Here is a 14,168-nt window from a genome sequence, read left to right on the forward strand (position 1 = left end):
TTGGGCAATAATATTATCTTGTTCAGATCTCAAATCATGATCTCGTACCAATGCAGTTGATCTGGTGGTGGCGTCGCGGTCATGTGCGCGCTGGGCTCTCTTACTGTGTGGGCTGGAATCCTGCACTCTCCCGTCATTATCTCCATCTCGAAATTCATCACAATTCCCTACAATACTACCTTTTACATCAACTAATGACCTCACTCATTGAAATATCATCTAGCTCTCCCTTTGAACCTGGAAGTATGTTTACTCGCTCCGTGCTGGGTTTCTGGTCAAGCTGACTGGTGTTGCTTACCTCGGCACAGCATCTCTGCGTCAGACAGGCATCGATCAAGCCATCCGATTCCCCCACAGGAAAATTGCACCCCGACAATTCCTCTGAATGGAGGAAAAACCCGGACTGGTTTCCCCACAGACTAGTTCCACCCCACATTGTCTGACACCTCCGCCGGACTTGTGCAGCGCAAGCTTGAATCTACGAAGGTTTTGGTCCCTGGGTGTACTCCACCCCAAACCCTGTCCCGGTCTCATTAAGTTGGCACTATCGGCACCGTTTGGTCATTGGCTCTTTGGCCTCCATGGCCTCTCAAACGAATGGTAGCCTAGTGCTATTCAAATTAACGAGTATTATGAGTTCGCTTGGCGGTCGTTGATTTCATCACAGAGCCAGTCGTGGATAGTGTCATTCGGAGTTACGCTGACGCTCTGAGAGTCTTTCGGAAATAAACTTGGGCTTCTGGGTTTTACGCCACTAATTTAGCTAGACGGCGGGGCCTGAAGTCATGGGAGAAAAGATGTTAAACATTTTTCCTCAGTTGAAGGCGGGCTATAAATCGGTCCTCCTGGCCCGGAGTGTCAAAAATGGGTAATCCTTACAAGCACGCATTCCTGATCCGCCATCAGGTCAGTTCAAGGAGCAGCCATGACGCGGATCACCAAGTTATGCGCTCTTCTACTCTCCAGTACAGGTCTTCTGGCCGCTGCCCAGAACCAGACGGAAACTGGATGGCCCCTTTACGATGACGGTCTGACCACAGACATCCAGTGGGATCACTACAGTTTCAAGGTCCATGGTGAGAGGATTTTCGTCTTCTCTGGTGAATTCCATTACTGGCGCATCCCAGTACCTGGTCTATGGAGGGATATCCTCGAGAAGATCAAAGCTGCAGGCTTTACGACTTTTTCGATCTACTCGAGCTGGGCGTGGCATGCCCCGAACAATCACACGGTCGACTTCTCCACCGGTGCCCGCGACATCACACCAATCTTCGAACTTGCAAAGGAGCTTGGGATGTATATCATCGTTCGCCCGGGTCCCTACATCAATGCAGAAGCCAGTGCGGGTGGCTTTCCTCTGTGGCTGACGACTGGCGACTATGGAACGTTGCGCAACAACGATTCGCGATACACGGAAGCATGGAAGCCATACTTCGAGAAGATGACGGAGATCACTAGTCGCTACCAGGTTACGAATGGTCATAATACGTTCTGCTACCAAATCGAGAACGAGTATGGCGATCAATGGCTCAGTGATCCCAGCGAAAGGGTTCCCAACGAGACGGCCATCGCGTACATGGAGCTTCTTGAAAGCAGCGCTCGTGAGAATGGCATTCTTGTACCATTCACCGCAAATGATCCCAATATGAATGCCATGGCTTGGAGTCGCGATTGGTCTAACGCTGGAGGCAATGTCGATGTAGTGGGCTTGGACTCCTATCCTTCGGTAAGTGGCTTGTCGCTATTGAAATTTGACTTAGCTGACTTTTCAAGTGCTGGACTTGCGATGTCAGCCAGTGTACATCCACCAATGGCGAGTATGTAGCCTATCAGGTTGTCGAATACTATGACTATTTCCTCGAATTTTCGCCGACAATGCCGTCGTTCATGCCTGAGTTCCAGGGCGGCTCATACAACCCCTGGGCTGGGCCTGAGGGTGGCTGTGGTGACGATACTGGAGTGGACTTTGTCAATCTCTTCTACCGGTGGAACATCGCCCAGAGAGTCACAGCCATGAGTCTCTACATGTTGTATGGAGGGACGAACTGGGGAGCGATTGCTGCACCTGTCACAGCCACCAGCTACGACTATTCCTCCCCTATTTCTGAGGACCGCTCCATCTCGTCCAAGTACTATGAGACTAAGCTGCTCTCATTGTTTACGCGCAGTGCACGAGATCTGACAATGACCGATCTGATCGGTAACGGAACGCAATACACCAACAACACTGCTGTCAAAGCATACGAACTGCGGAACCCTACAACCAACGCTGGATTCTACGTCACGCTTCATGATGACTCAACTGTCGGCACAAACGAGGCGTTCAGCCTGCGCGTCAACACATCCGCGGGCAACCTCATCGTTCCCAGGCTCGGAGGCTCAATCCGTCTCAATGGTCATCAATCCAAGATTATTGTTACCGACTTCACCTTCGGGTCGGAGACCCTTCTGTATTCTACTGCCGAAGTCCTCACTTACGCCATCTTGGACAAGAAGCCCACCCTCGTCCTTTGGGTTCCGACAGGCGAGTCTGGAGAGTTCGCAGTGAAGGGCGCAAAATCCGGGTCTGTTGTATCAAAGTGTCAAGACTGCTCTGCAATCAACTTCCACCAGCAGGGCAACAACCTCATCGTCGGATTTACGCAAGCCCAGGGAATGAGTGTCGTCCAGATCGACAACGACATTCGGGTGATCCTACTGGACAGGACCGCAGCATACAAGTTCTGGGCCCCTGCTCTAACAGAGGACCCTCTTGTTCCGGAGGACGAGGCGGGTAAGAAAAGAAGACAGACTCCTGATCATCAGAGTAACGTGCTAACCCACGAGTAGTGCTCATCCAGGGCCCGTACCTCGTTCGTTCTGCTAGCCTTGGAAAATCGACTCTCGCAATCAAGGGCGACTCGATCAACGAAACAGCTGTGGAAATCTTCGCGTCTAAGGATGTCAAGACCGTCACATGGAATGGCAAGCAGCTGAAGACATCCAAGTCCTCATACGGTAGCCTCAAGGCCACCATTGCTGCGCCTGTATCCATCCAACTCCCAGCTTTCACTTCATGGAAAGTCAATGACAGCCTGCCGGAGCGACTTCCGACATACGATGCCTCCGGTCCGGCGTGGGTTGGTCAGTACATTCTTCACTTCAACTCCTCCAACCCGATACTAACCTCTATCCCAGATGCAAACCACATGACAACCGCCAACCCCAGTAAACCCGCCACGCTGCCCGTCCTATACGCCGACGAATACGGTACGCCTACCCTCCTCCTCTATACCTAACACACAAACCTAATATACTTACCCCACAGGCTTCCACAACGGCGTCCGCCTCTGGCGCGGCTACTTCAACGGCACCGCCAGCGGAGTCTTCCTGAACGTCCAAGGAGGCAGCGCATTGTAAGTCCTTCCCCTCCCCCATCCACCTACACCCCAACCCCCATCTAACAAGAAACCCAGCGGTTTCTCTGCCTACCTAAACGGCCACTTCCTAGGCTCCTACCTGGGCAACGCCTCCATCGAACAAGCCAACCAAACCTTCGTCTTCCCAACCAACATCACCCACTCAACCACCCAGAACACCCTCCTAATAATCCACGACGACACCGGCCACGACGAAACCACCGGGGCCCTCAACCCACGCGGCATTCTCGAAGCTCGCCTCCTCCCCTCCTCCACCGACAACACCACTTCCCCCGAATTCACCCACTGGCGCCTCGCCGGCACCGCCGGCGGCGAATCCAACCTCGACCCGGTCCGCGGCGCCTGGAACGAAGACGGGCTCTACGCGGAGCGAGTCGGATGGCATCTGCCCGGATTCGACGACAGCCCATGGCCCAGTGTATCATCAGCATCAAGTCTATCCTTCACCGGCGCAACAGTAAAATTCTTCCGCACCACCATCCCCCTAAACATCCCACGAGGCCTGGACGTCTCCATCTCATTCGTACTGGGCACACCAGCCAACGCACCGAATGCGTACCGCGCGCAGTTATTCGTGAACGGATACCAATACGGACGGTTCAACCCGTATATTGGCAACCAGGTGGTGTTCCCGGTTCCCGTGGGGGTGTTGGATTACAGTGGGGAGAATACGATTGGCGTGGCGGTGTGGGCGCAGACGGAGGATGGGGCGGAGATTACGGTCGATTGGAAGGTGAATTATGTGGCGGATAGTTCGTTGGATGTGGCTGGGTTGGAAACTGGGGGGTTGAGGCCGGGGTGGAGTGTGGAGAGGTTGAAGTTTGCTTGATTGATGTAGAGAGGTTTAGTGTAGTCTGTTGGACTGGACTGTGTTTTGGTTGTATGTTGTTTTAGTTCAATTCATGATTTGTATCATATTGTGTCTTTATATTAAAGTAAGCTTTGGATTGTAGATCGAGGGGTCTTGAGAGTTCTGGTGGGATAGGGGACAGGTGTTTTGAGTTCCTGGTATGTCGTAGTTCAAATCACATTTTGTTTCAGTTCATGTATTTCTTTATCCAAGTAGGCTTGGGTTAATTGAGTGGTTTTGAGAGTTCTGGTAATAGGCTAATAGGCTTTGATTGATGTATTTGGTGGTATGTCTTTGTAGTCGAAATCATGTTTACAGTAGATCATATCATGTCTTCATTCAATACCCAGAATTGAATAGGTAAATAACACATCATAATGCATCTTGCATCTTGCATCGTGCATACTCGTCATGATACTAGCCAACAACTATGTGTCCCAAAATCTTATAAGAATGCTGTGTGCAAAGTATACTACCAAACCCATAACCATAACATAACCCGCTCGGGGTATATAAAGCAACCCATAACAATCCAATGTCGTAACAAAACAATATAATTCTAAACCAAGAAACGGAAGCCTCTGGAGCTGGCTTGGCCAGGGACACCTCCGCCATCGCCCAGGCCCTCGCCACGATCGAGCTTCTTATTCAGTCGGACGAGGATGAAGCGGAGGGCAGTTGCCGACAAAATGGCCACGAAGGCGGTGACACAGTTGACGGTCATGGCGGTGACTAGAGTTATTGTTAGACTTGTTTTCGGGAAAGGATAAGTGGATGAGAGTATTACCGAATCGTGGTGCATCACTGTCAGGATACATGTAACTGGCATAGATACTGCTGGCATTACTGACGCAGTTGATACCTGCCAGAGCTGCAGCACGCTTCGACGCCGGACGGGGGAGGGTGCTTGAGATCCAACCCAGGGCTACCACGTAGCCGGTGTACAGGGATGGGACCATCAGCATCATAGAGACGTAGCGGGGAGCGATGCTGGTGGTGGTGGCAGCGAGGATGAAAGCCGCTACGGAGACGTATAGGGGTAGGGTGATGTGGAAGTAACGCTCGCCAGTGCGATCGGCATGCCAGGCATTGGCAAAGGCACAGATGACAGCCAGAACGTATGGGGGAGCGGTGAGCAGAAGCGTCTCGATGTTGCCGTAGTTGAGGGTCTTGACGACGGTGGGGAAGAAGTTTGTGACTGAGGCGGAAGAGACGATGCACAAGATGAGCAGCATCTAAATGTGTAAGCTGGGTGGAAATTATGTCTTTGTGACTGGGTACTTACAAGAATCCAGGTCTTGATATCGGTAAAGGCCAATTGCACACCGTGGAGGAAGGTTTGCTGTTCACTATCCACCCAGTCGTCCTCACCAATGTCTTCCTCCAGCCGCCAAGCGGCCAGCTGCTTCTCTTCTTCGCTGAGCCAACTGGTGGTTCTGGGAAAGTTGGGCAGGATGAAGACGGAGATGGCGGCTACAACTATGGTGATTGCACCCTCGATGATGAAAAGCCAGCGCCTGTTACAGTCAAGTCAGCGATTTCCACGTCTCATGTCTTGACTATGGAACTAACCAAGCACGAAGACCCATCTTGTAGTCCATGTTCTCGGTGATACCAGCGGCAATAAGTCCGGAGAATGCTCCTGAAATCAAGGAACCCGAGTAGAGGGCTGCCGTGCGGAAGCCGAGTTCTTTGCGAGTGTACCAGGCACTGAGGAAGTAAAGACAGCCAGGCTGGAAGGGGGAATAGAAGTCAGTAAGGCGCTTTGAAATAGATTCTTTCCGTTTAGGCAGACATACGAAGTAAGCAGCTTCAACGAAACCGAGGAAGAAACGAACTACGACCAAGCCGGCATAGTTCTGAGCTCCCGCCGTGCACGTCGAGATAATACCCCATAGCATCATAGCACCCGGAAGATAGAGGGCAGGCTTTCCGAACTTGTTCAGGAGCAAATTGGAGGGAACTGATACGGTCAGTATTTGCTACTCTACCAATAGATGTCTGCACCTACTTTGCATCAACAGATAACCCACGAACAAGATACTGACACAGGTCTGGTATTCCACACCCTGCAAGTTCAAGTCGGTGACGAGACCAGCGAGTTTGGCAGCAGCCTGATAGCAACCAGAATCGTGAGCACAGGATTGAGTATATCGATAGACTTAAGTATGCCACTTACAATGTTATTCCGGTCCAGATAGTTAAGAATGTACATGATGATGATCATGGGCAGAAGACGCAGGTCAATCTTGCGGACCAGGGCCTTCTCGGCTCTCTCACGCTCCTCGGGGGAGAGACTGGCCACATAGGCCGGGGCCTCTTTCTTGGGGTTTGGTTTATCGGCATTAGCCACTCCATCGGTCACGATCTCGACGTTGTCGACATGGCTCTTGTCGAAGTCCCGTTCGACATCATGAGAAGTTCTGGGGGACATGATTGTCTCCGATGGTCTGACACTGGCCTTCTATGAGGCAAAAAGGAGGGAGCAGTGACAATGACAATGACAACGTGAGGAGAAGAAATGGATCAACAGGAGAGGGGGGAAACGGTCAAGTAAGGGGAGGGCAAGGGGATTAAGAGATAGGAAAGATTAGGAAGAGGAGAGGGAGAAAGGGAGGAGTAGAGTAAACCACGGGACCATGGTGCCAGCTGCAGTCGGGACCAGGGGACCTTTTTGATGTGGTCAGAGAGTAGAGAACCGAGCGATGACGACCCGACGAAGTTCCCGAAGGATGGGGAGACAGACGGGGAAGAGAAGCCGCAATGGCAATGGGGATCGGGAATGAAGACATGGTAGAAGACTAAAAACAGCCAACCCCGCCAATGGGGAAGACGGAAGCGGGGAGAGAGTCTGGAGATGAGATCAGGATCATTAGGGGAAACCGTCGGGACTGGTGGGATGCCATTTGTGGAGAGGGCCGACTGGCGTGGGGGTAGAATAAGAAGAAGAATGATGATGATGGTGTTGCTACTGTAGTATGGAGTAGACAGAGAGAGAGAGAGGGAAGAGAAGAGCGTGGGAGGCCATCAGCAGTATTCCGTGGGGGTTCCCGAGCGAGGGTCCTCTTCCTCTCTCCACTTTTCTCTTTCTCTTCACTCCACCAGGCACACCTCTGCATCTCTTCTTCATCTAAAATCCCCGAGAAAAGAAGAGATACATTTATCCATCGGGTAAGATCTAATTTCTATTCTTTGCAAAGAAGAGAACTCTTTTTAATCCTAACTCCAAACGTGTACATTTTCTTGAGTAACAAAAAGACTGCAAGGCACATTAACACACCATCCCGCAATCCTCAACCCCAGACCGATCCAATTCCCCGAGAAAAACTTAAACCAAGTTGGTCGGTGCCAAGGAACACCGGCCCGAAAAATAAAAAAGCTCGCTCTCACGGTGTCGACCCCAGGCGGAAGATCCCTACCCTCAACCCCGGCTCTGGCTTCAACCGGTATTTTTCCAAAGGATCAATCATCAATCATATACTCCGTACTTCCTGATGGATGGATGCAACTCCACCATGGTGGATATTGGTTGGTCATACGGGAGTACCACCCCCTCTTCCCCTTCCTTCACGCACGAGAGTCACCGCTGGTTTGATTGATCATCATCAATCACGGTCAGTCAGCCAAAAACCATCTTCGTCATCGATGGTAGGTTGGAGAGTTAACCGGCGGATGGACCCGATATTCATCGAGAAGAGGAGAAAAGGCCATGACCATCGGGAAAGAGGGATTGATTACTTCCTTGCTGGCTTAGCGACACGGGCTTATATCGCACATGCCGGCTAGATCATCTATTCGGCCCCCCGTCTGCTCCCCGCCCCCCGAAGGAGGAAAGTAATGGAGAAAATTCATTCTCAACGCCACACACACGCACACAGAGAGACATCAGGCCATGAAGGTAAGTAGTAGTGACCAGTCCATGGTTCAAAAAAGTACTACCCGGTTGGAACAACCAAGCAGTGCAGCTACTTCGTATGTACCTGATCCATCCACCATCCGTCCATCGGGATCCCATAACAAGTCTATCTACTAGTAGCAGCCGAGTCTACATCTATCTACTTTTCAACCCAGATACCTACAGTACCTCCCCATACCCAATCCAATAACTATACAACATAACCACCAAGATTCCATCCATCCAAGTAGCCAAGCAAAGTACTACCCAACTAAGCAGGCAAGGGTATCAACCCCAGGTCCACCCCTCGGCAAAATACTCGATTTGCCAAGCATGTGTTTCCCCCTAAGTAACTAACTAACTAACCTGAACCCCGGCAACAACATGTGGCAGCTGATGCCGCAGAGACTTTTCTTTTTTCCTCTTTATTATTTTTATTTTTCTTATTTTTTGTTTTTCATTTCCTTTTCTTCCTGATTATTCATATCTCGTCCCATTGGCTTTTTCCCTCGGGATCTCTCGCGTGGTACTTACTAAGTATCGGGACCGGGGCCGGGTTTGCATGTTCATAGGTCCACTCATACGCTTTCCCATGTAGATGAAAGCGTGGGGGTTAGTTACTACTATTACCTTTCCTTTTCTTGCCTGGAGGTCTTATTTATCTATTTATTTAGTGGCTGTCGCTGTCGTCGCTTTCTGGTTTTACTTTTTCTTTCTTTCTTCCTTTCTTTTACTTCAGTCTTTGAATACATAATACGGTGCTTATGGTCTGAAGCAGAATTACACTCTCCACATCTCTCTCCCCTATGTCCGACAGACCCAGATCATAATGGAATTGTTCAGAGGCTCGAGGGCTACGCGATTTCGAATTCATCGGGGATACACTTCTACGACTTCGATGTGTCTGCTGGGTTGCCATACAATTACCCTCAAAATTAGAATCCAGCTGTATGTAGTCCCAGGGAAGCATTGCATAAGATAGGGCGAAAGAAGAAAAAAAATTGCATTGATATTGCCAGTCAATGCTTTGATGATGGATGATGATGCTGCGAGACATTCACTTGTGTACCGGTCTCAGAAAGCTGTACACGGACAACAACACGTCGATAAAAAGGATCGGTGCTTGCAGGAAATAGAAAACAGCAAAAGAACGTTTCACAATGAACACTATGAGACAATGTGCAAAGAGATGCTGCCCAATTTTCACGCTTGCAGAACAAAACGAGACTTCAAAGAGACGGTGTGGCTTGCATGCAATGGTCGGCCAGGAATCGGGGCTCGAGGGAGAAAGGAAGACGATTAAAGAGGAAGCGAAAAGCACGAGCTGTGACAGGCCGCCAAGGGGGGAAAGGAAGCGCAAAAGTAAATCGGTGCCCAAATCCTGGGTGCGACGTAGATCGAAGCCAAATGATCCGGAACCGGGTCATAGGCGATGCCTCCCTTAGCCGATCCACTATTCTTCATTTGCTGTAGTAGAATCCCCATAAATCTCCATGCGCAGAATAACGAAAGAACACGACACAAGACCAAGACCTGAATGTTGATGTCGCCATAACTCCCAGAACGCATAGCAAAAAAAAAAAACACAACAAAGGGGCGACCCGGTCACGTCCGTACACACGACGGACAATTAGACACCGAGTCAGCATGGGACTGAAGACGGAAACCAAAAGACTCTCTAGCGAAAAGGAAACAGGTCTAGAAGCCACCAAGGCTCAATACCATGCCGTTGATAGATCCAACACTCCTCCTAAGGGTAAATAACACAAGACACGCAATAAGAACGCCATTCGAAATGCAGCGGCTCAGAGAAAGTGAGTATAGATTTTTGACGTCTCGTGGACCTCCATCTCCTGCGATATAGTTAGCACTCGATCGACTTCATTGGGAAAGGGGGCGATTGGGACGGGTTCCTCACCATTTTGAAATTGTTCAGCTCCTCCTTGATTTGTTGAGCAAGGAGGGGAGTCAACCGGTTGCACGTGGCGATGTCACCGCGTCGGTCGTACTCCCCGCTCGGCCATGTCTCGTGGAACTGGATCCGGGGACTGAACACCAGACTTTTCGGCATCACAGCTTGTGGGGTGATAGGCGCGCTCTTAGATTCGGAGGTTTGGAACCGCCCTTCTGAGAGATAATCATCCTCGCCGGCAATCTTAACCACGTCGGTTCGTCGATTGCCTGACCGTGTCTGGTCCTCAGGGGTACTGGGAACGCTGGAATGCGGGGAGTCATTGCCGTTCAAGTTTTCAGACGATTTGAGCACATATGTCTGGTTAGCCGGGTCCGAGTAGGTCTCTAAATGGGACGTTAGTACGAGATATATCACAAGCAAAGATCATGACATGGTAACCAAGACGTACTTTTCAGTATGCCCTTCCTCACGGCTGCCAGAACCTCCGCTCGCTCCCTGTCTCCTCCGACAATGCTTTTACGCGACTTGTCCAGGGCATCATCTTCATGGCTCACGGCGTTCGCTGCATCGGTTTCCACTTTAGAGAACAACGTGCTACCAAGAGGATGGTCTTGCGAGTCCGAAGTAACGGCTGTGCTTTTCCTCTCCGCCTCAATATTGACCACGGACAGCTGGGGTGCCATGGGCTCAATCATCACACCATCGGTCGAGGATGTGCTCACTACCGATTTCGGGCGGAAAAGCCCCACCAATGACCGCGTCGATCGTTTCATTCCCTTGCCCATCTTGCGAAGCATAATAGAGGCGGAGGATGCTGTCGATGAAACGGAAAGGTTGTCGGTAGAGCTGTTGAATATACGACCTTGGTGATGTGAGGAGTAAATGCTCTCGCCCAAGCCGCTTGCTTCTTGTTGTTCGGCTATGGCTGCCTGCTCTGGACCCAATTCCTCTTGCAGCAATTCCCTGCGAGCCCTCTCCGCAGCCATCGCTTCCCTTTTGTTTTGCGAGGATGCTTTGAGGAGCTCTGATGCGCTACCGAACGAGAAGGCCCTCCTCAGCCTGGATTTCCCTGGTCGCTTGGGGTCGCCCTTTGTTATTTCGGCAAGACGCTGGGAAGCGAGGCTTTCCGTGGGAGCAGGGTTTGGCGTTGTGGAAGGCTGGGATGCTTTGGGAGTCGGGGGCTTAGAGTCAACCTCGACCGGCTGAGACAGCGGTGAGGGTTTGTTCGGTCGCTTGCTGTCATCGGTCTTGGGACCGCTCTTACTGGAGGATGATGCAGATTCGCTGTGCCCTGCATCGCGTACAGATGAAGTCGAAGAATGGGCGGACGGAATGCTTCCCTGGACTTCTTTATGAGACTGTGCCGATCGGGGCCGCGTGCTCTGATCGAAGTAGTCATGGCCACCTGCTGTCGGCGTCGGCGATGATGTGGGCAAGTGTAGCTGCATATTGATGAGACCAGCGTTATCAATGTTTCCCCAGCTCCGGCGCCTATACCTCTTGGCTAACTCTGTCTGAGGCTTATCTGCGCGCGTAGTATCATCAGCACTGGGCACGCGGACATGCCCAATGCGGCGGGGGGCATCCAGAGACACGCCCGCAAGGCCAGGAGTACTCATATGGAGGGCACTATCGTCTGTAGCTAACGTTGCAGAGCGTGCAGGTGCCGGTCCGTTAGGCTGCGTGGAAGCGGGCTGGGCGCCCGCAGCATTTTCCGGTCGCCGGTTTCCACGACGATAGCGGTCGGGCGATGGACGGGCCACAGTTGGTGAGGATATGTTCATGAAATTCGAAGAGGAAGGTGAAGGAAGGTTAACTGTGGAGAGCGGGCGCAAGGGAGCATCGGTACGTATTTGTCTGGTCGGAATCGCCGAGTCGTCTTTCGACATGTAGGAATGGACGGAGGAGTTGGAGGAAGAAGTGGATACAGAACCAGCTGCAGGATGGGCGAAACGCGAGTTGACTCCGACGTTGGCGGGACTTGCAGACCCCTGAGGCACCGAAGGGGCCGAGGATGTGCGATGCTCTGGCCTCAGATGAGGGGACAGTGACTGACGTGCTTGCATGTTGGTTGGATTCGAGGGGTTGGGGGTGCTGGTGAAGGCGTAGGGGGCCACGACCTGGTGGCCCACTCTGTAGTTTCCCGAACTGCCGTTGTTGTTATAGGGGTTCCAGGACATCGTCGAGTTCCGCGGATTCTGTTGTTGCCCGGGTTGCGAGGAAGTTGTGAAGGTGCCCGAAGAAGAGGATGGTCGGGTTTGAAGCACAGAAACCGTGCCACTTTGCTGGGGGATTGTCTGTACCAACGCAGCCATGGTGTTCTCCTCCACTACCCGGAACGAAATAACATCCGACGCGTAGCTGACAGCGTCTCCGGGGAGAGATGTGTCGACAGGTAAGCTCGTCGACTGTCCGCAGCGCCCAATCTAAATGAACCAAGCCTAACGTCGATCAAGTCTGGAGGAGAGGTAACAAGGGTAGAAAAAGGAGACAGATTGTAAGAAGGCAACAGGGGGAAAGTCTGTACTACACACAGTTGTCAGTCAGGATTGCACAAGAACAAGCCGGTTCAAAGGCTAGTTGAACTCTCGAGGACCGATGTTTCTCCAACGCGAATGTGGTTGCCGTTTCGAAAGGGGGGTGTGCAAAGGCAAGCGGCGGAATGGGGTCGTACCTGTTTCGCAGGAAAGATGTCCCCACCGAATTATACTGATACAACAATTAAGGAAAAGCGTTCTGTCGATGTAAAAAACGAATGCTGATGAGGACAAAAGAAACGAAAGGCTCGGGATCAGGCGATCGAAGAGGGAGGAGAGCTGGCGACGAGGTACGACGTGCGGAACACAAGGCTCCAGGGATGGCAGAAGCTGTCTAGAGCGGTCGAGCCATGTACAAGAAAAGAAAAGAGAAGAGGAGAAAAGCAGAGCTAACAAACAATGTTGAATAGAGACAAGAAGGGAACAATGCCAAAATCAAATAGGAGATCGAGAAGGAAACGATAACCAGATCCTAGGCACCTTGTCTTCTGAATCAAGCAGAAGACGGGCCGCTCAGGGGGGAGGGGAGGAGGGAGGAGGGATGGTGAGAGCCGGGAAGAATGGGAAAAAGAAAAGCAGAGAGGATGGGTCGGGAAAGGAAAAAAAGGGAAGAAGAGCAAGAGGGGCTGAAGGTGTGGGAGGGAGTAGAAAGGGAAAGGGAATAGAATAGGGAGGAGGGAGAGATAATGGGGGAGAGTTTGAGAGAGAGAGAGAGGGGAGGGAATGATGGGATGCGACTACAACTTTCTCACTCTCTCTCTCTTTCGCTCTCAACTTTAGGGGAGACCGACTGACTTGACAGGCGGAGACAAGCGGACGGGATTTTCCAGAGAACGCGAGAAGGAACGCCAGGCACACACCCTCCCGAACCGTGCCCTGTATTTCCTTTTTACTTTTTGATTCTTTGGTTAGTATTTCTTGATTTATTACTTTTCCTTTTTATTTTCTAATTCTTTTTTCTTCTTTCCTTCGTGTGTCACTTTTTGTTCAATCCAGTGATGATCTTTAAAAATCGTTCATATTTATTTAGATATTTTTCTATTTTGTTCGCCTTTCTCACGTTCGCTCTCTTGTTCAATCTAAGTTCGTTGAACCGACAAGGAGCAGAAAAAGTAAAGAGATCAATTTGGGGGGGCGCCCGATTAAAAATCCACGAGGGGAAACCCGATGGAAGTGTATCGTATGGACGTAGTATGCAACGCAACGTACGCATAAGGAAACAAAATCTTCAAAGGCTCTGATCTGATCTCTAAAAGCTCACTTCCAAGTAGGGGTGATGTATTCTACGATGACTCTTATTGCAGCTGCAAGTCATACCAGAAAATACAAGGAGAACGCGCCATAATCATATCTTCCATCATACTATTATTATGAGTATTTCTTGAAAGACAAGGAATGGGGGGAAGTCTGGTAAACGAGCATTCTTGCTCGGTTCGAGAGGGTGACCCTCCCTTCACTTATCGTATCATCGAAGCTAGTATTATCAGGTAGATTAAATGTTCGAACATCTCCTGAATCTCTTTCCACTCTTTCTTTTCTCTTTTTCTCCCCT

At 50.9% G+C, this 14,168-nt stretch overlaps 3 protein-coding genes across 3 annotated transcripts; 1 reads left to right on the plus strand and 2 right to left on the minus strand.

The window, feature by feature from the left end:
• Positions 1–925: 925 nt before the first annotated feature.
• BO88DRAFT_420832 (glycoside hydrolase family 35 protein) lies at positions 926–4,248 on the plus strand (the record flags this gene model as incomplete). The annotated part of the gene is made up of 6 exons (XM_025708469.1): positions 926–1,726; positions 1,774–2,773; positions 2,830–3,123; positions 3,178–3,249; positions 3,308–3,395; positions 3,456–4,248. The coding sequence occupies 6 exons, from the start codon at positions 926–928 to the stop codon at positions 4,246–4,248; spliced, it is 3,048 nt and encodes a 1,015-aa protein (XP_025568191.1).
• A 339-nt stretch (positions 4,249–4,587) lies between these two features.
• BO88DRAFT_400075 (putative MFS transporter) lies at positions 4,588–7,190 on the minus strand. The gene is made up of 7 exons (XM_025705475.1): positions 6,449–7,190; positions 6,281–6,383; positions 6,069–6,232; positions 5,842–6,002; positions 5,555–5,786; positions 5,057–5,504; positions 4,588–5,001 (listed from the first exon to the last, which is right to left on the minus strand). The coding sequence occupies exons 1-7, from the start codon at positions 6,701–6,703 to the stop codon at positions 4,829–4,831; spliced, it is 1,536 nt and encodes a 511-aa protein (XP_025568192.1). The 5' UTR covers positions 6,704–7,190; the 3' UTR covers positions 4,588–4,828.
• Positions 7,191–9,851: 2,661 nt separating this feature from the next.
• BO88DRAFT_9806 (uncharacterized protein) lies at positions 9,852–12,838 on the minus strand. The gene is made up of 4 exons (XM_025713302.1): positions 12,754–12,838; positions 10,528–12,600; positions 10,083–10,462; positions 9,852–10,017 (listed from the first exon to the last, which is right to left on the minus strand). The coding sequence occupies exons 2-4, from the start codon at positions 12,392–12,394 to the stop codon at positions 9,970–9,972; spliced, it is 2,295 nt and encodes a 764-aa protein (XP_025568193.1). The 5' UTR covers positions 12,395–12,600; positions 12,754–12,838; the 3' UTR covers positions 9,852–9,969.
• Positions 12,839–14,168: the final 1,330 nt, after the last annotated feature.

The sequence above is a fragment of the Aspergillus vadensis genome (assembly GCF_003184925.1).
Source record: "Aspergillus vadensis CBS 113365 unplaced genomic scaffold BO88scaffold_1, whole genome shotgun sequence".
NCBI classification, from domain to species: Eukaryota; Fungi; Ascomycota; class Eurotiomycetes; order Eurotiales; family Aspergillaceae; genus Aspergillus; species Aspergillus vadensis.